General features: G+C 37.0%; 1 protein-coding gene across 2 annotated transcripts in view; it reads right to left on the bottom strand.

Annotated features, from left to right (window-relative positions):
* Positions 1–1,773: 1,773 nt before the first annotated feature.
* nucb1 (nucleobindin 1) overlaps positions 1,774–23,232 on the bottom strand; it is an 84,059-nt gene continuing 62,600 nt past the window's right edge. For both annotated transcript variants that reach the window (XM_028813638.2, XM_028813637.2), the window contains exons 10-13: positions 4,677–4,766; positions 4,416–4,586; positions 4,179–4,281; positions 1,774–2,581 (exon numbers count right to left, since the gene is read on the bottom strand). In XM_028813638.2, the coding sequence (XP_028669471.1) occupies positions 2,493–2,581; positions 4,179–4,281; positions 4,416–4,586; positions 4,677–4,766 (453 nt within the window). In that variant the 3' untranslated portion in view covers positions 1,774–2,492. The remainder of the gene's footprint in view (positions 2,582–4,178; positions 4,282–4,415; positions 4,587–4,676; positions 4,767–23,232) is intronic.

Genomic DNA, 23,232 nt, shown 5'->3' with positions numbered 1-23,232 from the left:
TTATTTTTGAGTATATGCTTTAAGTACAACAATGTCAAACCCCTTAGTGCATAAGCAGTTAATGCATATTTGAAATGTACCATATCTGAAGTTCAAATAAAATAATTTTGTCAAACAATTGTAAGTAATTCCCTTTATAATCCACTGGTAGCGCTTAAACTAATGCTTCTGTCACTATTCCCCATTAAGTTCTGTAGTCACAATAGTAGCTTCCATAGTGTTAGTCCTGAGCGTTATTTGGGCTGCGAAAACCGTGCTAAAAGCATTAGTCCCAAGTGACATATAGTTACATGAGATGTCTGAAGACTTTGGCAGAGCTAAATTACAGCAAGGTGTGCTAGTAGCTTGGTAAAACGGTAACGTGCTTGAGCTGGACTGGAAAGGCAAGAAAAATGTTGGTCTTCTTAGCACTGTACATAATGCAGCTATGGTCATTGTACAGGCAAAAGGCAACAAGCAGGTTATAAAGCCTTGTGTTGTGGTTGACTACAATAGCACGATGGGAGGCATAGATTGTGCGGATCAAGAATTGACTTTCAATTTCATTATGTGGATGCAAGAAAAGGAACAGTGCATTTTGAATGCATTTGTCTTATAGAAACAAAAAGCTGGCGATACTGTATCTCATGCAAACTTTACATGCCAGCTTGTAGAACATATCGTTGCCATACATCCCCCATCCACACTACCGCTAAAGAGACGCGGTCAACCCAGCACGTCACAGATCAATCCAGAGCATCTTATTGGAAGACATTTTATTGATTATATACCTCCAACAGGAAAAAAAATAGAATCCAACTTGTACCTGTGCAGTGTGCTGTTCAAAAACTGATAAATCTGGAGTTAAAATTCAAAAAGAAACACGCTAATATTGTCCCGACTGTGATGTTGGATTGTGGCTTTCACCCTGGTTTAAGATTTAAGACTTAACACACAAAGGACTAATTTTGAGATTATATACTGTTTTGGCATCATTAGTAGTATTATTACTGTTTTTATTTTTGTTATTACTGTTCATTTCATATTATTTTTATTCATCATTACTAATCCTAAGGAGGCTAACTAAAAATATCTGACCTCCGAAATTGTATTGAACCCAAAGCAGTATGCTTCTTGTCAAGCTTTACTATATTCAAACCACAGTGAAATTTCGGTTCTGTTGCCAAAATGGAATAATACAGCTTGCTGTAGATCAATAGTGAGATATGTTTTGTAAGCTCTTTTATAATGTTTAAACATCTTCTATATGCCACACCATCCAAACCAACTACTCAACCACTCAATCAATTTTTTAATCTCACTTATACAATACAGAGTTACAAGAAGCTGTACTCTTTCCTGCCAGAATGAGGTACAAGGTAAGAATTAACCTTAAAGAGAATGCTAGTTCATCAAAGCCTGCATTCATACATATAAACATTTCCTCATTGTTTCATTCATCCACCCCCAGCAAGTTAAGAGTTGACAAGTCCTTGGGACACAAGTGTAAAGACAAACAAACACTTCATGCAAAGTCAAAAATTAAATTAAGGTTTTTGTTGCTCTGAAAAAAGCAACATCAGCCACAGCACTAAAACAATAATAAAAAAATAAACTACATAAAAACAACTTTACAGTCATGTTTGAGGGAGCATTTCTTAACTTACAGTGATGAAAAATGCAGAAACTAACAGTACTGGAGAAATTCAACCAATGAAAGAATATTGTATAACTAAAATACAAACACCAAAGGTTGCATAAATGTAAAAAATGACTGCATATTAATTTTAAAAATGTTGTTAGTTTCTTTATTAAGACAGCAATGCTGTACTTCATTTAATTATTTTTAACCTTAAAGGCATACAACAGTTTGTAAAATTGCAGCAAGTTTAATTTGTTTAAAGTGCTGGCAACAATGCCATAAAAAAGTACAATTTAAAAATAAATAAATCTTCTTCAAATCAAAACACATATTTAAATAGAGTTTTTTGCCTGTGGGTTTTTTTTTTTTTTGTTTTTTTTTTTAAATCGGTTCTGCTTGCACATATGGATCATATTGATTGCCAGTGCTAAAATCTTTCCCTCCTTAGTGGGATGGCTAAGGAAACCTCATAAAACAAATATTCCTGGAAAAATGTATCTGATTCAAAACACATTGTAGTAATACAGGCAGGCCACAATCCATATTAAATTCAACTTCTGTTTCACTGATAAAAAGGTGGCCATGGATCAACTGCAAGTAATTTATACCAAAGAAAATGTTAATTGTGGAAACACAGAATAAAGTCCACATAAAAATAAACCAAATGATAATTTTTGGACTAGACAAAGTTTTACTAAAAGCAAAATGCGAGAATCTTTCAAAGTCATTATTCCAAGAAAAACAGAAAAAAAGCATGTCTTTAGAAATTAGTAGTAATGAAAATTAAGTAAAGAGTGTCCAATCAACAATGAAATGCTATGGGAAAGGAGAATGAGAGAGACAATAGAAAACACAGTAAGGACTATTATCCCTAAAATGCTTGATCAGGCTGATTTCTTGGGGGCTCAGTAGGAGGTAGTGTTTCTGTTTGAAGGTGTGTTTGTTCCATTTTTTCTTTTTCTGGAAAGGAAACAAAAATGAAATTAATATTTTGGTGTAATGTTCCAAATGCACTAGTAAAAAGGGACTAAGCAGAAGCAGAATAGATTTCTAATTTTAATCCCACATAACTTGTTTTAAACAAACATTTTAAAATATATAGTTTGAAATGCTAGGGAAACTCCAGCAAGCTTGCAAAGAACATTAATCACTAAATACTAATCAGCTACTCAAAACTTAAATTCAGCCATCAGTACTACAAGCTAGATATGCAAAATAATTCTGTTTTTACAGAAATGTATTGTTTCTACATTGTTATATTTGACCAAATAATATTTATTGCACGATTTTGTTAAACATGGCAATGACGGAATGTGAATTAAAACAAACTAATGTTAATGCCAGGCAACATCCAATATTTACATTAAATAGTTCAATTACAAATGGACAGATTGAGAATGGGGGTGGGGTATAGATTTTGGGTAATACAAAAATAATAAATTCCTCTAGTGTACTTTAAATTGTATTAAAAGGTAACTATTATTTCTGCCTACATGTAAATCAAATGCTGAACAATAAGAAAGTGTACTTTTGACTTAATTTGTGTTTTGGTAACGAAACAGTGTTTGAAGACCATTGCAATGTGTGTTATAAAGAAGACGACGACAACCATCTTTTATCAGAAGCTTTTCAATTTTTTAGAGACTGTCAAGCTGTTTCTCTAAGAACACCCCTCTAGATTGTCTACATTATTATGAATTCATGTTGCAACTGTCTACTGCCACTGCGATATTATAAATAAGCTTTTTCTACCAACACCAGAAATGGTACACTCAGGTGTGCAGCTTTACATGTAGAAACATTTTTTGTTCTTCAGCTCAAAAGTCCTAGATATGTATATTAAATAGCAATAATGAAAGCATTTAAAATGTTTATGGAAATAAATTTCTGTAGTTTGTAAAACTTGAATGCATTTTGACATGAGAGAAAACCCTCTGAAATGTTTAAGGTGATTTTACAAAATATATGCTTACCATGCTTTTCTTAATTATTCAAAATGATCAAAATCTTCTTTCCTGCCTCATTTAAAAATTACTATACACAAAAAATGGGAGAGGCAACTAAAGGCTCATTTTGCAAACAAACAAAATGTGTGTTCTACTTTTTATGCCAGATCCAGCAGATACTTCCTCACTTACAGAATGCTTTGAACCTAGTCTGACCAGCAACCAACTGGAGACAATGAAACTTCATGGATCAGGCCACATTTCCTTGTATCTCACTAATAGAGGTGTTGCATTTGTGGCCAGCGTTTTTTAAAAAAAAAAAAAAAATCTGCCTTTTTTGCAGAAATGCCAGTGCAGAAGAATTGTCTTTACCTTTCAACCACTTTTTCATAAAATTGTTGTATATGTGTATGTATTTTATACATAATTATACAAACATACATATTTTCTATTATTAAGTACATTTTAGCTACTTCTTAACTACCTGTGCTCATGCACATTGGACTTACTGCTGTCCACTAAGTTAATACTTGACAGGATAACACTACAGTATAAAGATTATCTTTCAAATATATATGTCACTGAGGAGTTTGCAAATAAAACCTAATGACCTGGCTGTTTGTCCCCCACAAATTGCAGCTCTTCTTGAGGACCTGATGGAGGTTGCTCCTGTACCTGTGGAGCTTTCTTTCGTTGTGCCATCTGCATTACTGCCTAAGAAAAGACATTGGTTTAAAAAGAAGCATACACTGGTAAGATAAATGGTACATTATTGTATATATGAACTAAGCACTACAAACTATAACAAATATATATTTTTATTAAAAATATATTATTTATTTATTTACTTGCTGGTACTCTTTCTTTTGCTCCTGCAGCTCTCTCTCCCTTTGTTTTAGGTCCTCATGTTCTTTCCAAAGTTGCTCCGCTCTCTTTCCAAGCTCTGCCTCCTGAACAGCAAGATCTGCCTCAAACTGCCTAAGTTCCTGCTCAGTGTATGCAGGCTTCTCATCTAATGTCTATATTGGAAACACAAGATCAATCAATGACACAATCACACAATTTATGGCAAATCGACATATTTAATATTAATATTTAGATATACACACCTCCCAGCCTGCAGTATTAGAAAAATCTTTTCTCTCAGTTGACTTCAGAAACTCCTGCAAGCTAACAAGACGATCATGATTTGTGTCTACCTGCAGGAAAAGAAATGAACTGATCATTTTAGACCTGTTCCCAAGTTAATGTATAAATCTACTTTAGCCATGCCTGGTGATGTGATTGTGATCTACAATCTGCCACACATAAGCAAAATGGTCTTTACTTTTTATGGTAAGTTATATTCCAATTATATTAGTGTACTATACTGTACAGTTACAAGTACAAATCTTTTGGTGGGCATTGGCTCACAAAAGAGAGAAGGTTGCAATTTACATTTTAATTTATGGACAAAATAGGGCGTATCTTTGGGTTTTTAATTTCACTAGGAATTTGGATGTAATGTTAGATCCATTATAATATTCATAACCTTTGCAAAAATATTTTTCTGTGACATATGACAATGTCAAATTATAAGAAAAGACTAATGATTAGATCAAATTATCAAAAAAGACACTACTCCCCCACTATTGCACATATACTTTATTTTCTTAATATAACACATCTTAACAAGATGGAATGGCAAATAAAGGAATTCCGATCTAATTCCGTAAAATACTATATGGACCTTAACAGTAAGAGTTCACATCATAGCACATAACCTGAAAGCTATGCATACTTTGATTTTAAGATGCATGGGTTTTAACTTTAAGGCAAAATAAACACAATTTTATGAATGCTATCATTGCATTTTCCAACAACTTCAACTTGTTTTTTGTACAACGCTCTTCACCGAGTGATGGTGCAGACTGCTGTGAACAGTTTTTGGTTAATGTACAATTATAGACTATACTAATTACTAAATACAGAATGAACACCATTTTCTGTTACCACACTCTTTCTGTACTTCATGGTATTTCAGAAGTGCACTACCTAAGAATATTACACAATTATTCCTCGATGTTACTATGAACTTTAGCAAACATGTCTACAACTTTGTGCGTGGTTACCATTAAAGGAAAGAAAATGCATAAGTAAGAGCAAAACTCATTTACAACTATACTACGTAATCTGAGCAAGTATAATCTTGTCAGCATCACACAGATTTTCATTAAATTTTGCATCTCACTCTCACTGATATATCAATGGAATTAATAAAATACTCCTGAATTAAGAGAGCAATATCCATGTAACTCATTAAAATGGGAACAATATAAAATGCCTGTTTCATTACTTGCCAATAAAAGGTTGTTTTGATGTCATCCTTAATCTCCTACAGAAGCAACAGTCAAGTCATTTTGTGTAGACAGTGTAGGACTGACAGACAGAGATTATCCATTCTGTTGCTATGGCTAGAATGCAAATCCTGGCTTAAAAGACAGGACCAGACACTCTTATTGTCAGTCTCAGTCTGCATGGTGGAACCACTCATTGGAATTCAGCTTTGCACCTTATCTGATAAGACAATTAATACCAGGCCTTGTAACAATGCAGGGAGGTAACAAGCTGGGTGCCCAAATTCTGAAAAAAGGACCATAACTCTAGATCTGACAATGTTGTGGTAGATAGTTTTGCACCAATGTTTAGCCAAAAGGATGGACTTATTGCAATACCTCTATTCCTTCCTTTAAAAAATATCAACCACACCCTAAGTAACTGCTTTTCTAATAAAACTATGGTTCAACCTGGTCAATTTTGTTAGCCCATTGCCAGAACCCATAGCTGATAGGATGTGGCTTCAACCAAGGTTGAAACAATCTCTTTATTCCAGAGGGCAACTTTGCTGGACTGGAAGGGTGGAATATCTATCTATATTGGGAGTTTGGACAGGGTTGCCATTACTCCAACCTTTCTGAGGTTCAGCAAGTGCATGAGCAAGATAGACAGATTGTATGTAAACAAATTGTTTGCCTTGCTAACAATGGGGGCTGACTGATCAACAGCAAACCCAGCAGGCATAACGTTTCTATCAGCCAAGGACACTGTGTGTAAAATCCTCAAAGAGGAACTGTAGAACCAACTGCAACCAGCAGGTGCGACAAAGAAAGTGTGCAGAAAATTCTTTCCTTGTCTGGAGAAAGTTGACCAGGAATGGAGCAAAACATTGCTCACCTTAAACCATATGTATTACTTTGATTCCAAAAACTATTAATTGTAATTTAATAAGATACGACCAAGCCAACTAATGTATTATGGTATTGGTTTCACTGTAAGGTAATAATAACCTTGTGAAGTTCTAGCAGTTTCTTGTCCTTCCATTTCACTTGCACAGGGCACAAGCCTCTTTCCACATCAGGTGAATAAAGTGCTACGGCTAAACACTACATGGCTACAGTGCCGCCTATCTAGATGACATCGTCATCTATTCCAGCACATGGGAGAATCACATACAGAATATTCAGAAAGTTATTACCATACTATGCAAAGCCAGTCTCTGGACAAATACGAAGAAATGTTTCTTTGGATTGACAGAGGCCAAATATTTAGGGTATTTGGTAGGAGGAGGAAATTAAGAGTGTTCCAAAATCATCACCATTCTGAACTAACCTTTCTGGCAAAACAAAAGGCAAATAAAAGCTTTCTTAGGGTTAACAGGGTACAGGTTCACACCTCACTTCTCTGAAAGAGTTATGCCCTTGATCAACCTCACAAAAAGCAGGCTAAAAAATTACTCTTGAAAAACCGGAGGCTGCATTTTTTGATCTGGTATTGTTATTCCATGATTTGTCTTTGCCTTTTATACTCTGTGGTATAGCAGGCACATGGCACAGATAAAGTGGCTCTTTTTAATAAAATCATAAATAATTGGCTGGTTCATTCTCCGTGGGTGTGCATGGTCATAAAGCTGCAGGGAGTTGGTGGAGTATCTGGGGCAAGACGCACCTGCACATGAGGGTGTGGGCTGTCTCAGTTGCTTCATTGGCTTTCTGTGGTGCGAGATTGAGATGCTACACCAACGGAGGAATACTGTATGAAGCAGCGCTGGTATGAGATCGGACAGAAAAAAAGACAACAGACAAGAATAGAATGGAGGTTAAAGGGAGAGAGAGAGAAGGCGGCATGAGGCAAAAGGAGCTGGAGCGTGTGAGCAAGCAAGCTCAAGATTGGGAGCAGAGGCAGATAGCTGTGTGGAGAGCCCTTTAACACTAGAATTACCAGAGTCTACGAAAAAACTTGTAGATCCGGCCCACCTTAAAACCGTTCTCACCTCTCCTTTGTCTTCTAAATGTGCCCATTAACACGAGCATCAAGCAGCCAGCTATTCCATCCCCCACTGCTGCAGAACGTTCACTAAGTTTTCCCACCTCATGCCTTGTTTGATTATCTGGGAGTGACTGAAGTGCTGGAGTTTTAGAGTGGAAATAGTAGATCGCTATTTGGAACACAAGCATTTCATGTGTGTTCCGTTTCTATAGTAATCTGTGTAAACACATTTTTAAAACAGAAACGTTTTTCATATTTTAGTAGTAAATGACAAAATGTAGGCATAAACTATACAGTGTATGAAGCCTGAAGTCCAAAGATTAAGTAAACACTTTCACAAAAGGTTCAAGGATGATACAACAGCTTCCGTGGCGTAGCGTTAAGATTTGCTGACTTGTAATCAAGTGTCCCCGGTTCGATCCCCACTCACTCCTATATTTGCCATTTTCAGTAGTGTGATCGGGTGTGGATTTATGTTGGCACTATTACTGAAGGAAAAAAAAGATCAACATGTGCGTTGATCCTACAGCACTGAATAAGCTCACGTGCTCTAACATCACCCCCCCCCCAAAAAGAGCAGCTTACTACTGTAAAATGGCAAATATAGGAGTGAGTGGGGATCGAACCGGTGACTCTTGATCACACTTGGTTTGCATCTGTACTTGCGCTGTTTCCTAGAGTCAGATCAGAGTCAGAGTCAGATGTTTCTGGCCGGGGTTCTTCCTGCTCTGTGGATCATACCATTTCAAACTTCACACCATTGGATAGCTGAGACTGTGATGTTTCTCAATTGATGCTGCCCTACTATGCAAGTCAATCTCTGATGCCAAGTCATTCAGCGGACATTTTGTGTCGCATGTAACGTTTGGATATGAACGAATGTAAAATTCAATGTTTATAAAAAGACAATAGCAGTTAAAAATAATAGATCATCCAATTAATTTCAGCACTTAAAACAGAAACAGCAGAATGGAATCGGTGCAAGAAAGCAAAGCTTCAAGCATGGACTGCACAAGGCATACTCACTATTATAAATTCTGTTAGACAACAGAGCATGCCTTGTCTGGGACCAGGGGAAAATACGCTGAAGCTGTCCTTCATGCCTTCTTACCCTGCAACGGTGGTTAGGCTGTGAAAGATGGTGAAGAAAAATGAGCAGGCTGTCTGAAAAGAGCAGTCAGAAGGGTATAAAAGAGTGCACTTGGAGAAAGTGACTCCTCTAGAGGTAGGTTACTCCAGAGAGCTACAGTCATAGCCGGCTTGTGGCTTAGGCAACTTAAGCAATCACTCACGGCCCTGAGCATTCCGGTTAGGGGCTGCATTCAAAGTGTTTTGTTTTTCTTTTCTGCACACCACTTGCTTGTGCTTAGGCAGTAAGGTTCCATAAGTGGGCAGAATGACAAAAGTGATTATATTTTATGGGAGGTGTTTGATTGGTTCAGTTTTATACAGTGACATTTTGCAGGTAGCTCACCTGATCAAAAAGGTGGGTATCAACTTTTAATTGTGATACCTGATTGACAAACAGTGGCACAGGTTTACCTATCTGAGAGAAGACACTTGCGATAAAATAAAACCACACACTTAGGAATGTGGGACTGAATTAATAATATAAATCTGCAATTGCTATTAAATTATTTTGTTAGTAAGCTACACAATGGATTTCTCTACACCATGGAATACTCCACGAAAAATGCAATGTCTTACTTTGCACAAAAGAGAACTGATCTGAAAATTATTTAATCAATCAACTGGAAATTGCCTCTGAAAAACAAAAGAGGGCTAGAACTCCCCTACTGTCATATATGTGAAGTTGTTGCATTTTCCCTAGAAGTGGTCTTTTCGTGTTCACTGTTCAATGAGTTTGATTATCAGAGGTTGCTTCAAGAGAAAGGCATTTATGAAACAACTAACAAAACATGTTGAAAGTGGCACCAGCACATATACAAGCTACCTTGGCAAAACAATTCAAAACGACCTAATTAATTCCTTAAGTGAGAAAGTAAATGGGTATACAGTATGTGACATCAAGAAGTCCAAATATTACTTGATTATTTTGTATTGCACACCTGATGTTAGCCATGAGGAACAAACAACACAAATTGTCACACTGGAGGAAGTACCCAAGATTAAATAGCATTCTATAAGATTAATTCCAGCAACAGAGACAACAGGAGAAATTTTGTCTTCTCCTGCCCTGGACAGACTAGAAGAACTAAATATTTCCTTTGATGATTGCAGAGAGCAACTATATGAAAGTGGTGATAACATGAAGGGGAAGGATAAAGGTGTGCAGACCAGACTTCTTCTTCTTCTTCCTCCTTGGCTACTCCAATTAGGGGTTGCCATAGCAGATCATCTTTTTCCATACCTTCCTGTTCTCTGCATCTTGCTCTGTCACAAATCTTCTCTTAGGCCTTCTTGTTTTCCTCTTGCCTGACAGCTATATCCTTAGCATCCTTTTCCCAATATACCCAGCATCTCTCCTCTGCACATGTCCAAACCAACGCAATCTTGCTTCTCTGACTTTTAGCTCCAAACCGTCCAACCTGAGCTGACCCTCTAATATACTCGCTCCTAATCCTATTCATTCTCATCACACCCATGGCAAATCTTAGCATTTTTAACTCTGTCCACCTCCAATTCTACAGACTGCTGCAAAAAAAAAACAAAAAAAAAACCTGAATTCTCTTTGTGCCATGTGCTGCCCGCACTCTAAATTTAGTAGTAACAGGTGCAGCCAGAGGCCCAGGAGATTGCCATTGCTTTCTTTGGGCATTTTTAAAAGCTTTACAACTTCTTTTTAGCTGCACCTCAAACGTGAACTCTCTTGATTCATTCATTCATTTTCTAATGCTTATCCAGGACTGGGTTCTGGGAGCAACAGTGTTAGCAGTGAGGTCCACCACCCGAAGGAGGAACAGGGGCCACGGTGCGATATAACCTGAAACTATCTTGATGAAACATGCAATATCACAGCACATGTTTGCACTGTGCTAGTTGGGGTGCCAAAGCAAAACCTTATTTAGGGCCCAAAAATGGTTAGAGTAAGCCCCTCATGTAGTTATAGTAGAGTGAAGAAGCTGGCTGGTATTTCCTGCTGGTGAAACCTTTTTTTTTGGAGGAAAAAAAAAAAAAAAGAAAAAGAAAAGAAAGGGGCCAAGGACATATAAGGAAGAACACTGAGGAGTGCAAAAAAGAAAAGCTCCCTGTAAGTGATGTGAAGAGAAGGAGAATGTAAAACAAATTACAACAAAACTATAGAAAAGAAAGAAGCTTTCTTTTTTTGCACTTTTCCTCATGGACAATAAAATATATATCTCTTGGTATTACTAGGAAGGATTCCATAGTATCAGTTTGCAAAATGTGGACAGATTTCTCATTTTGTTTCCCCCCAACCAAGAATAGTGAAGTGATTTTTATGAGGAACTATTTGAACAAATCATAAATCGTCCACGAGTTTAACACAATCAAGGCTTCATTTTTTGGCATATTGCCCAGCCCTAAACAAAAATTAAAGACCTGTTCTTTTTATTCAACTTCTCAAAAAGAAGTTGGGACACTTGTGCAAATTGTTTGCTTCACCTTGCAAGGCTTAATTAAGTTAATTGCTGTAGAACATCTGTAGATTGTAACCTATTAATTGTGCCCAGAAGAAGGCCCATTTATAGCATTGAGTAATTTCCCTTTTTTCCCCATTTTTGCTAACCTAAACTTTAAATTTAACACTAGAATCCCTGAAGCCTAGGAAAAAACTCAATCCTGGGCCACCTTAAATTCCTTCGCACCTCTCCATTAGCGTCTTTTGTTTTGTAAATGTGTCGATCAGCACAAGCAGCAAGCAGCCTGTTATTCCACCCCCCCCCCCCCCCCCCCCAAACCCCCACTAAGGGCAAAAAGTTCTTCCAGCTAGCGTCTGGTTTATCTCAGTGTGAGGTGCCTGGAGTTGTATAGAGTAAATAATATACCGTTATTTGGAACACATGCATTTCAAGCGTGTTCCATGTCAACAATGATTTATTTAAATGTACGGTGACAGAAAATGTCAATTCATGTTGTAATGTATTAAATTTTAGCATGAGTTTAACTTCACATTCTTTTCTCTCTTGCTGTGTTTTGAAGTTGTCCATAAGCACTGTGACTTTAAAATCCTTCTCACAGTGTCCATGGCTGTTGAAGTGGGCAGCTACAGGAACATCTGTGTTTCCATGTTTAATGTGGAACCTGTGTAAATTCATTCTCTAGTGGATTGAATAGAGACAAGAGTTTTATGGCCAGATATGAGGATTGTTTACATCTCTCAGAATGACAGACAACCTGTCTACAGATCTACATTGTTTTGAAAAAACTCATTACAAACTTCAAAAGACTTTGTTGGACAGTTATCTTATCCAGAGATCTTGACCATACATTGTTCTTCTCTCTCTTGTTAAATTAACCCTAGCCTGAATTAATCTATTAATTTTTTACATTTAAAATTTCTCATTTAAAGATTTACCAGTGTTGTTTCTTGTCCTAGAGTGTGTATATAAACATAGGGAACTCCAGTCTCTGTATTACATCTTGCCTGAAGAAGGGGCCTGAGTTGCCTCGAAAGCTTGCATATTGTAATCTTTTTAGTTAGCCAATAAAAGGTGTCATTTTGCTTGGCTTTTCTCTACATTCATAATGGCTAACACGGTACAACACCCTTGACTCTTGTGAAAAACTTTGAAAAGGGCTTTACAGATTCTAAAACAAACCAGTGTTATCTGATGTTCAACAGCCTTCTTCATTTGCTATGCAGTAAGATGATATTCTTATAAATTCCACTGTGTGCCATAATTGAGACAAATAAAAAAAAAAACTGCTTTCTGGCAAACAGTTCAATGTGTGTGTGTGTGTGAACATCCCAGGATGATTGTATTGATCTGGGATGTTATTTTTTGTCTAAATATATCATTTCAAATTTTGTTCAGTTTCAAGTGCAATTTTTACAAAATCAAGTGAATAAAGCTCAGACATAGTTAGGAAAACCCTTTTGTGGTTTCCCATTCTGTTTTTTACCCAAAAATATCATTGTATCTGCTTGAGCAGTAAACAATTTATTATGTTGCAGCAAACGAGTATGGAGAAGGTTTGCTTTACCTATAAAACACTCTTATTTAAAGTAATCCTCAACTTAATTTGGTCCTTGCATTAAAAAGGGAAATACTAGAACCTAAACATTTTCAATTAAGCAAATATAACTTGGGGATTATATTTTGCTAAACTGAGTATAAGTTGTTAAAATAGCATTTCAGTTACTGTATCCCAGCAATTACAAAATCCACTATATAAATTGGGCATGGGAAACAATTAGTTACAGGCAAGGTCATAAGATTTAAAGGTCATGTAATTTCCTAACCTGCTTAATATATTAGACCACTGGATTTTTGGAGCCTGTCCCAACCAGCATATACTACCAGTCAAAAGTTTTAGAATAACTCAGTTTTTCCAGTTATTCTTCAAATTTATTCAGTTGAAATGCAATGAATGACCTAAAATGGTGAAAAAGTAACCAGTAAAATGCCAGAGCATTAAATTTAAAGTTTATGTTAGCAGAAGCTGAAAAATAAGGAAATATCAGAATTTAAAAAAAAAGAGCCTTCTTCAGGGAACAACTAATAGGCTACAACACACAGATGTTATGCAGCAATTAAAGCAAATTAAGCCTTGCAAGGTAAAGCTAACAATTTGCACAGGTGTCCCAAGTTCTGTTGGTTACATAAAAACCCTCTGTCTTAAAGCAGAGTTGGAACAGACTGTGTTACTACACCCTCTGAAGTACTACTTGGACAATATTCTAGTGATAACTGCAAAAAAACGGCAATTAACAAATGAAATAAGACCGAGCATTATTACCCTTAGATGTGTAGGCCTTTCATCTACAGATATTGTAAAAAATATCAAAGTGTCAGTGATTATGGGGTCCTACATAATCCAAATGCAATTAGAAACTGGAAGGAAACCATCTCACACTAATGCAATATTATCTGAAAACTTAACAGCGTCAGATCGGGTGTAAATTTATGCTCACGAGGTTAGTTAGGGTCAGATCAGGAGTTGAGGGAAGGAGAGTGTGAACGTGACAGAGAATAAAACTGAAAAAAAGCTAACTTTTACATATACAATTTACACCTGATCTGACGCTATTCGTTTTAAAATAATATTGTAGTAGTGCAATGATATTTTCTGATTGGTACTATTCAGGTCATAAAATGATTTCTTCAAAATGTAACATATATTTGTCTCTTTCTTTTTTTCCTCTGGTGCTGCATTGACATCATGGACCAGAAGGTGTGAGCTTACTCAGTGTGAACAGGAACACGCAGGTGGCCGGTTGCTGTGTGCTACAACACGCTTGACCAGGCTGTGATGAACGCACATGTACTGTGCAAGGTATGCACGGGGTCCACTGAGAAAAGAAGAGTGTTCTTTGCTCACCTTGCACACGAACTTCATTGTGGCTTCTTACAAGAAAAGACGATGGAAAAAGAAAAAGAGGACACAACATCAACAAGTTTCTGTTCCAAGACCACCGCTTCTCCCAGGAAAGCAAACTCCCTATCAGGTGCCCCTTCAATGTAATAGGAACCACAGCATAGAGAGAAGTGTGTACATTGCAACAGGTACACATGTCGTAAATGTAGGAAGGACAGTCCTTATGAGTTTGGGAATTGTTAACATTCGAATTTGATGATTGCATATAGTGCGGAACTGACCTCTCTGTACTATTCTTTCCTCTGCATGTGCTAGAGTACAAAAGAAACACCACCTTGCACCAAAATGTGGAGACTGGGCAAGATCGGGGTGTGTGTGTGTTGGGAAAAAAAACGTGGTTACTGATTACAACTGCAAGAAGGTATGCGAATGAATATGAATAATGTTGCATCAGTGCCACAATGTTTTCTGAAATTTATTACACTGTCTTTGTCAGTGCAGCTTTGACATCATGGACCATAAGGTGCATACTAATTCAGCGTGAGCAGGAACACTCAATAAAACTGAATATAAAAAATTCAAGTGACAATGAGATACCAAGAAGGCATGATTCACCAGCGTTTGTTTGTCAGCGTTTATCCCTCCAGATCAGAGACTTTCCAGTTCCATTGTCTCAAAACACCACTCACATCTACAGGTATTCCCAGTTTCAAATAAAAACTAACAGCGTCCGATCTGGGGTTGTGGTGATGGTGGGTTGTATCATGATTGTGACTGAGAGAATAAAAGTGGGGGAAAAAAAACGCTAACTTTTATAAATACTATAAATTTACACTGGCTGTTACAGACACAAATAAAATGCATGTATTTATTGTATAATATTAACAATAAGAGCAGCTCACTACTAAAAACTGTATATTTGCGAGGCAGCCAGAATTGAACCGGCCACTTCTTTATTACAAGTCAGCAGTTTTTACCACTGCACCACAGAAGTGGTTGTGTAAGCGTCATACCCTATTTCTTTTTCTTCGGCTATATTCTTGAATAAAAGCACACTTGTTTTGTTACACGTGTACCTTTTGTGAAAGTGTTTATTTGATGTTTGGACTTCAGTCTTCATACATTACACACTTCATGTCAAAAATTTTGTCGTTAGTACTATAACATGAAAAAAAGTTTGTTTTAGGTATGTGTTCAACATTTCTCGCATTTCCAGTCATCCTACATTTACATAGATCGTTGCAGTCATAGAACAAACATGAAATGTATGTGTTCCAAATAACGATATATTATTTACCCTATACAACTCCAGGCACCTCACACCGAGATAAACAAGACTTAAGCTAGAAGAACTTTTTGCCCTTTCTGTGGCACTGGGGTGGATGGGATAGCAGGCTGCTTGTACTGATCAACACATTTACAAAACAAACAACGCTAATGGAGAGATGCGAAGGAATTTAAGGTCATCTGGGATTACAAGTTTTTTCGTAGGCTTCAGGGATTCTAGTGTTAAGAAGGCTAACAGAATATTAGGTTACACAGCACGACTTGTAGAGTACAAGTCAAAGGAGGTTATGTTGAATTAGTATGGGAGAACTGTGTAAACCATTGAAGAAAGTCCAGAGGAGAATGACTAGGCAAAGTCCAAGACTGCAGGGGATAAATTATCACTAAGACTAAAACAGCTGAGCCTTTTCAGTTTAAGCATAAACGAGATACAACAAGACCACAGGGGTACAGTTATAAACTTATTAAGGGTAAATTTGACACAAATATTAGAAAGCTTTTATTCACACAAAGAAGCACAGACACATGGAATAAGTTACCAAGTAGTGTGGTAGACACTAGGACTTGAGACCTTCAGAATTTGACTTAATATTATTTTGGAGGAATTAAGAGGATAGGACTGGACAGCTTTGTGGGGCTAAATAGCATGTTCTCATCTAAATATTTCTAATATATAACACTTGTAGTTGCATTAATCAGCCCCACTATGACAATGGCATATTGGCTACTTCATGTGTGAGCCATTTCAGCATTGTATGTTGATTTCTATCATTATTAGCCAATCAAATACCTATTTTTTTTATCTTATAAGCTTTACTTAGCCAAATTATAAGACTAAATATTGAAATCTAAATGCATTTAACACTTTTGGAATCTGACTTGAGGCAGTATCAGCATCTTCCAAACTAGCATGCCTTGCGTGCCCACGTCAGTGCCATGTTTTGTGTCTATCTTGCTTCATATAGATTAATTGGTAGCAATTTCTTTGTATTTTGATTCTAAATTTCTGCAAGAAAACTTTTGCAGCAGTAACAGATTGGCAAATGCTTTCCCAGACCACAAATAGCATTAAAGTGCCTTAGACATACTGACAGGCAGGTGTCATCCTGGCAAGTGGAACAGGAGGTAGTGCCGTGTAGTTGTATTACTGGGGTGCAAGAGTTATTTAAAAAATAAATTCTGCTCCTGAAAATGTTCGTTTTTGGTTGCCGCTTAGGAGCCATGTAGGAATATTTAAAACTTGTTTTTGTTTTAGAAAGGTTTTTTTTTTCCCCCTCGCACAACAGTAAAAGTAGTGTTTGGAAAGTATTTTGGAAAAGTTCCTTTTAAAAATAGAGTATTCGAAAACTGTTTAGGAAAAGTTCCTTGTTACTTGCACTTGTTCTATTATTGGTATTCAAAATTAGTGTCAGAAAGGAGAGGAGAGGCGTGGTGAGGCAAAGAGAAGTGGTAGCTATAACTGGCAAGTCTACAAATAAATAACTGGTGTTGTGGTCACAAACTGTTTAAAAATAATTTGGTAGTGGGGAAAAGTTAAGTCATATAACGAATAATTAGATAGCGCACCATACAGCACTTGTAAGGTTAAGCATTAATGCTAGTGGAAAAGTGAGGGCACATGTGTTTAACAATAAGTAAATCACTGATTTGTAACTGGTAATGAGAAGGGCTCAGCGGTACGTAGACAAGTGAAAGTGTCGTTAGAAACAGACACAGCAAATAACTAAATAAGTTGCAGCTGATATTCACCTTCTTAGTAAGAAGGAGTACTATATAAAATGTTCTTCTGGATAGAAAAGTTCTTAGTGGTAAGGAAATGCAGAGCAAATAGGAGGTAGATAAAGGATGTTTAAAGGGTTCATTAATAATATAATGTTCAAAAGGTGTAAGCAGAGAGCTCCAATGAAATTACGTAATAAGTCAAGCACAAATTAGTACAATAGGCATAGTTTTTCAGAAGCTTAAGGGGTCAGAAGTAGTAAAATAACCTTTTATTCTTTGATCTAAGTAAACTAGGCTGTATCCAATATTCAGTAAGTGAGTCTTCTTGGTAAGAAGGGGTATAGGGTGTAAAATGTTCTGCTGGGTAGAACAGTTCTTAGTGGTAAGGAATGCAGAGTAAAATAAGAGGGAGATAGTAGCAGTGTAAGGGTTCATTAATAAGATGTTCAAAAGGTGTAAGCAGAGAGCTCCAATGTAAGCAAGTAATAAGAGATGTGCAAATTAGTAAAACAGGGAAGGTATTACAGAAGCTTAAGGGGCTAGAAGTAGTAAAATAGCTCATTTTGTTCTTTGATGTATTTTTTTTTCGTTTAATAATTTTAGTTAAATCATTTGCACTAAATTAAAAAGGAGGTTTGAGCAGTGTTAGCAATCCAAAACCAAATTTTAATACTGAGGCCAGTGCAAATCAAGTCCTGTTGCATGTTGGACTATTTGGAGAATAACTTGAAGGAGCCTCGAAGGCTATGTCTGGAGGAGATGCCAACTGATCTCGCACCTCAAGCTCTGGTTCGCTGAACTGAAGGAGCAGTTGGTTGGCCTGTGTTAGTGTAGAGAATTGGTGAACCTGGCCTAGGTTTTCTTTAGAGAGATAATGTGCACGCCTAAGGTGGCACAGGAAGAGACTGCAGACCAGACAGGCAGAGATAGGTGGGTCACAGTCATAAGGTGCAAGGTTAAGGGTGCAGTCCCCAGAAAGAGAGAGGTTGTATAGTGGGGGGCTCAATCATTATCGTGATTAAAGTGTAGGTTTGCTCCAGAGACAGGAAGTCGGTGTGTTGCCTTTCAAGTGCACAAATGGGAGATCTCCCTGGAAGGGTTGACAAGCTCCTGGCCAGAGCAGGTTGAATTCAGTCGTCATTGTTCATGTAGGAAAAGTGACATACATAAGGACAGGCAGTCAGTTTGGCAATCCAAATTGAAAGAGTTATGTGCCAGGCTGATGTGCAGAACTGACAAGGTAGTGTTCTCTGAGGTTCTACTTGTGTCACCCACCAGTCCAGGTAAGACTGAGGAGAATAGTTAGTGTAGGACAGAAGGAAGGGTTTACATTTATGGGGATTAGGACTCCTATTGGGACAAGTGGTTTGGGGTTTGAGGAGTGAAAGACAGACAAGATTTAATATTGTACATGAAGGTATGAACAGTAGTGTAATAGTGGAAAAAAATAAAACAAGGGAGATGGAATTGTACGTAGCTGAGCATGACTATGATATTATAGCGACAACATACATCTGGCTGAATAACAAAGAATGAGAAGTATAACATAGATGGTTGCACATTTTTAGGAAGGATAGACAGAACATAAAACGAAGAGGGGTTACTATTTATATCAAACAGAATTTAAATGCATCTCTTCTTCAGTTGGATGATGAGCTATATCTTAGTAAGGGCAACTGCATTCATCTGGAAAGCATTAGTGAAAGAGATCTTATTTTAGGAGTGTGCTATAGACTTCACCCAATGCAGACAGTTAACTTCAAAGCACATCTTTTTAGTAACATTACAAAGGCAAGTTTGCATGGGAATATTATAGTCATTGGAGGCTTTAACTACCTGAATATTAGCTGTGCAAAGCTTTCAAATAGGAGGGTACAAGAGCAAGAGTTTAAAGATGTAATTAGTGACCGTTTTTTAACACAGTTATGTTAAAGCATCAACACAGAAGGGAAGCCTCTCTAGATTTAGTATTTTGAAATTCAGGACAGAATTCAGGGTGTAGAGGTAATTGAACCTCTAGGGTCAAATAACCATAATATAATTCTCAGTATTTGGAAGAGCATGAAGAACAAAACTGTTAAGTTTAACTTTGGTAAGGAAAATTTTGGTAATTTTTAGCAGATAAGTCTAGTCTAAGGGAATAAACTAATAAGTGTAGAGACTGCCAAGGAGCAGTAGAACAGGTTTAAAAAGTGTTTTACAAGAAATGAAGAACAAATACAAAAATTCCCAAAATTAGGAATTAGTAGGAAAGTAAAAAAAACTCTACAGTGGGCAAGTAATGAGTTGAAAAAGACGCTGCAAAGAAAAACAACAGCTGTATAAGGCATATAGGATTAATAACTCCAATGTAAATCGTAGGGCATATGAGAGCATGAGGGCAACCTTTAAGAAGAATATTCAGGGAAACAAAAATGAATTTAGACAGGTACATAGCAGATAAGGGAAAAAATTAATCAAAGAGATTCTTTCAGTATTTTAGTAGTAAAAGAACAGTCAAAGAAGGTGAAGTACAATAGGAACAGTAAAGGGGCATTAAAATAGAAGATGCTCTAAACTTGCATTTTTCTGAAGTCTTTTCATGTTTGGAAGTGGATAACATCCTGGCGGTAATATGGACTACTAAGGAGGGGCTGAGTGCTTTGGAAATTGTAAAAGGAGAGGTACTACTTAGATTAAATAAGCTGAAATCAAAGAAACCACCAGGACCAGATAAAATGTACCCCTGGTTATTTAAGGAGGTTAGTGAGTACATATATAAATCCTAGATTTATTTTTATGAAGTTACTGTGCACTGGGGGAATCCAGAAGGACTGGAAAATGGCAAATGTAATCCCGTTAAATAAAAAGGGTGATTGGGCAGATCCATGCAACTATAGGCCAGTAAGCTTAACATGCATCACAAGTAAATAATGGAAGGAAGTATTACGGAAAAGATTAAGCAATACATGGTAAGAACAGTTTTACTCAACAGTCAGCATGGTTTCAGACAAGGGAGGCTGTGTTGAAGAAGCAAAAAAAAAAAAAAGGCTACAATCAAAGTGGTGCATACAGTATAATTTATTTTTACTTTTAGAAAGCATTTGATAAAGTTCCACATGGGAGGATGGGCATCTAACTAAAAGATGAGGAAGTTTAGGGTGTAGTGTATTGGGTATTGGTGTAGTGGGAACAGAGTTGGCTCACACACAGGAAGCAGAGGGTTTTGGTGCAAGGAACACAGATGTTAACAGTGGTGTCCCACATAGGTCAGTTCTAGAACTGCTGCTATTTTAAATATATATAAATAATTTAGATAGGAATATTCAGAACACAGTTTAGTTTACTGAGGATACCAAGCTAAGTACATTGGCAGATAATCCAGAATCCATAGAATCATTACAGAGTGACCTGGACAACATACAGGCTGCGGCACATTTGTGGAAGAAGACAGTTAATGTATGTGGATGTAAAGGTCTGAAAATCGAAAGTATGCCTTACGAGAAGTATTTAGGAGTCACAGTAGAGTCGTAACTACAGTAATCCCTCCTCCATCGCGGGGGTTGCGTTCAAGAGCCACCCGCGAAATAAGAAAATCCGCGAAGTAGAAACCATATGTTTATATGGTTATTTTTATATTGTCATGCTTGGGTCACAGATTTGCGCAGAAACACAGGAGGTTGTAGAGAGACAGGAACGTTATTCAAACACTGCAAACAAACATTTGTCTCTTTTCAAAAGTTTAAACTGTGCTCCATGACAAGACAGAGATGACAGTTCTGTCTCACAATTAAAAGAATGCAAACATATCTTCCTCTTCAAAGGAGTGCGTGTCAGGAGCACAGAATGTCACAGATAGAGAAAACAATCTCTAGCAAACAAATCAATAGGGCTGTTTGGCTTTTAAGAATGCGAAGCACCGCGGCACAAAGCTGTTGAAGGCGGCAGCTCACACCCCCTCCGTCAGGAGCAGGGAGAGAGAGAGAGAGAGAGATAGAGAGAGACAGAGTTTGTTTTTCAGTCAAAAATCAATACGTGCCCTTCGAGCTTTTAAGTATGCGAAGCACCGTGCAGCATGTCGTTTCAGGAAGCAGCTGCACAAAAAATAGCAACGTGAAGATAATCTTTCAGCATTTTAGACGAGCGTCCGTATCGTCTAGGTGTGCGAACAGCCCCCCTGCTCACACCCCCTACGTCAGGATCAGAGAAAGTCAGCGCAAGACAGAGAGAAAAGTAAGCAATCTAGCTTCTCAGCCATCTGCCAATAGCGTCCCTTGTATGAAATCAACTGGGCAAACCAACTGAGGAAGCATGTACCAGAAATTAAAAGACCCATTGTCCGCAGAAATCCGCGAACCAGCAAAAAATCCGCGATATATATTTAAATATGCTTACATATAAAATCCGCAATGGAGTGAAGCCGCGAAAGGCGAAGCACGATATAGCGAGGGATCACTGTATCAACTTCAGGACAGTGTTTAGAAGCCATTAAGAAGGCTTACAGAATGTTAGCTACTTAACACAATGTGAAGAGTACAAGTCCAAGGAGGTTATGCTCAAGCTTTCTTATCTGGAGTACTGTATGTTGTTTTGGTCTCCAGATTACAAAAAATACAAAGTAGTACTTGAAAAAGTCTAGGAAAGAGTGACCAGGTTGATTCCCAGGACTGCAGAGGAACAGCTGAACCTTTTCATCTTAAGCAAAAAGAGATTAAAACATGATTAAAGTGTTCACATTTCTAAAGGAAATTATTATAATAGATTGAGACTGTTTAAAATTAGTTCATCAAAAATATGAGGACACAATTGTAAACTTGTTAAGGGTAAATTCTACACAAACACTAGAAGTTTTTCTTCACATAGAGAACCATAAACACATGGAGTAAGTTAACCAAGTAATGTGGGAGACAATAATACTTTAAGGACTTTCAAAACTAGATGATTTTGGAAAAATTAAGTGAACAAGAGTGGCAATCTTTTTGGGCTGAATGGTCTGTTATCATCTAGATTGTTCTAATATTCTAACCTGTGAGGTCTACTTTACTAGTATTAAAAATATGTTGCATATCTGGATCAAATTTATCTGAATTACATCTACACATGGCTTTAAAATGCATCTTCATGGTCAGACAGACTCCCCACATACTCACAGCAATTCAGGGTTTAGGGGTTGGTATTATTTCTCTATGAAGCACAGTACTACTAACATGTAGTTCGACTGGCTGCTTCTAATGATGTATCAAGAAAAAGTGAAAAGAATGTGACATACCTTCTTGACATACCACACTGCTCTAAAGAATTTTAGTGTTTTAACATTATGCCAAATATGTGGCAGTCTCATGAAGTACAGTACATAGTAGCTTGATTTTAAACATACCACTCTGTTCACGTTTTAAAGCCGTGTAGGTGTCAGGGGTGGCCACCCTTCCATGGCTTACCTGACTGTTGCCAGAGTACTTCATTATGTTTTCTGTCTTTTATGTTTACTATGTATGAGGGGAGGAAACACATTTGCATTTCCACTCATGTTAAATCTGGTTAAATGCTGATGCAAATCCTCCAGGACTAAATCAAATGTCACCAACAATTAATTGTACATTATAAAAACTGCATTTGTTTTTTATTTTCAGAAATACTTGACCATTTTATGCTAAATTTGAAAAATAACAATTAAGCCAAATAAGTAGTTATCAAAACTATTTCAAGCAACAAATACTGTATTTTGGTAATTATTGCTTATTATTTATCTCTAAAATGGCCTACTCCTTTTATGTTATAATGAAGAAATTAGAAAAAATGACTTATTTAATAAGAACATGTGGTTTTTGAAATGGACTATTAATTTAGCATATTCCTTTATAAAACACAGGGAGTGTAATAGCAATAGCTGTAGATATGCTTTTGTTAATA

Source organism: Erpetoichthys calabaricus, chromosome 11 (genome assembly GCF_900747795.2).
Source record: "Erpetoichthys calabaricus chromosome 11, fErpCal1.3, whole genome shotgun sequence".
NCBI classification, from domain to species: domain Eukaryota; kingdom Metazoa; phylum Chordata; class Cladistia; order Polypteriformes; family Polypteridae; genus Erpetoichthys; species Erpetoichthys calabaricus.
Note: the sequence above shows the minus strand (reverse complement) of the source record. Positions and strands in the feature narration are given on the sequence as shown.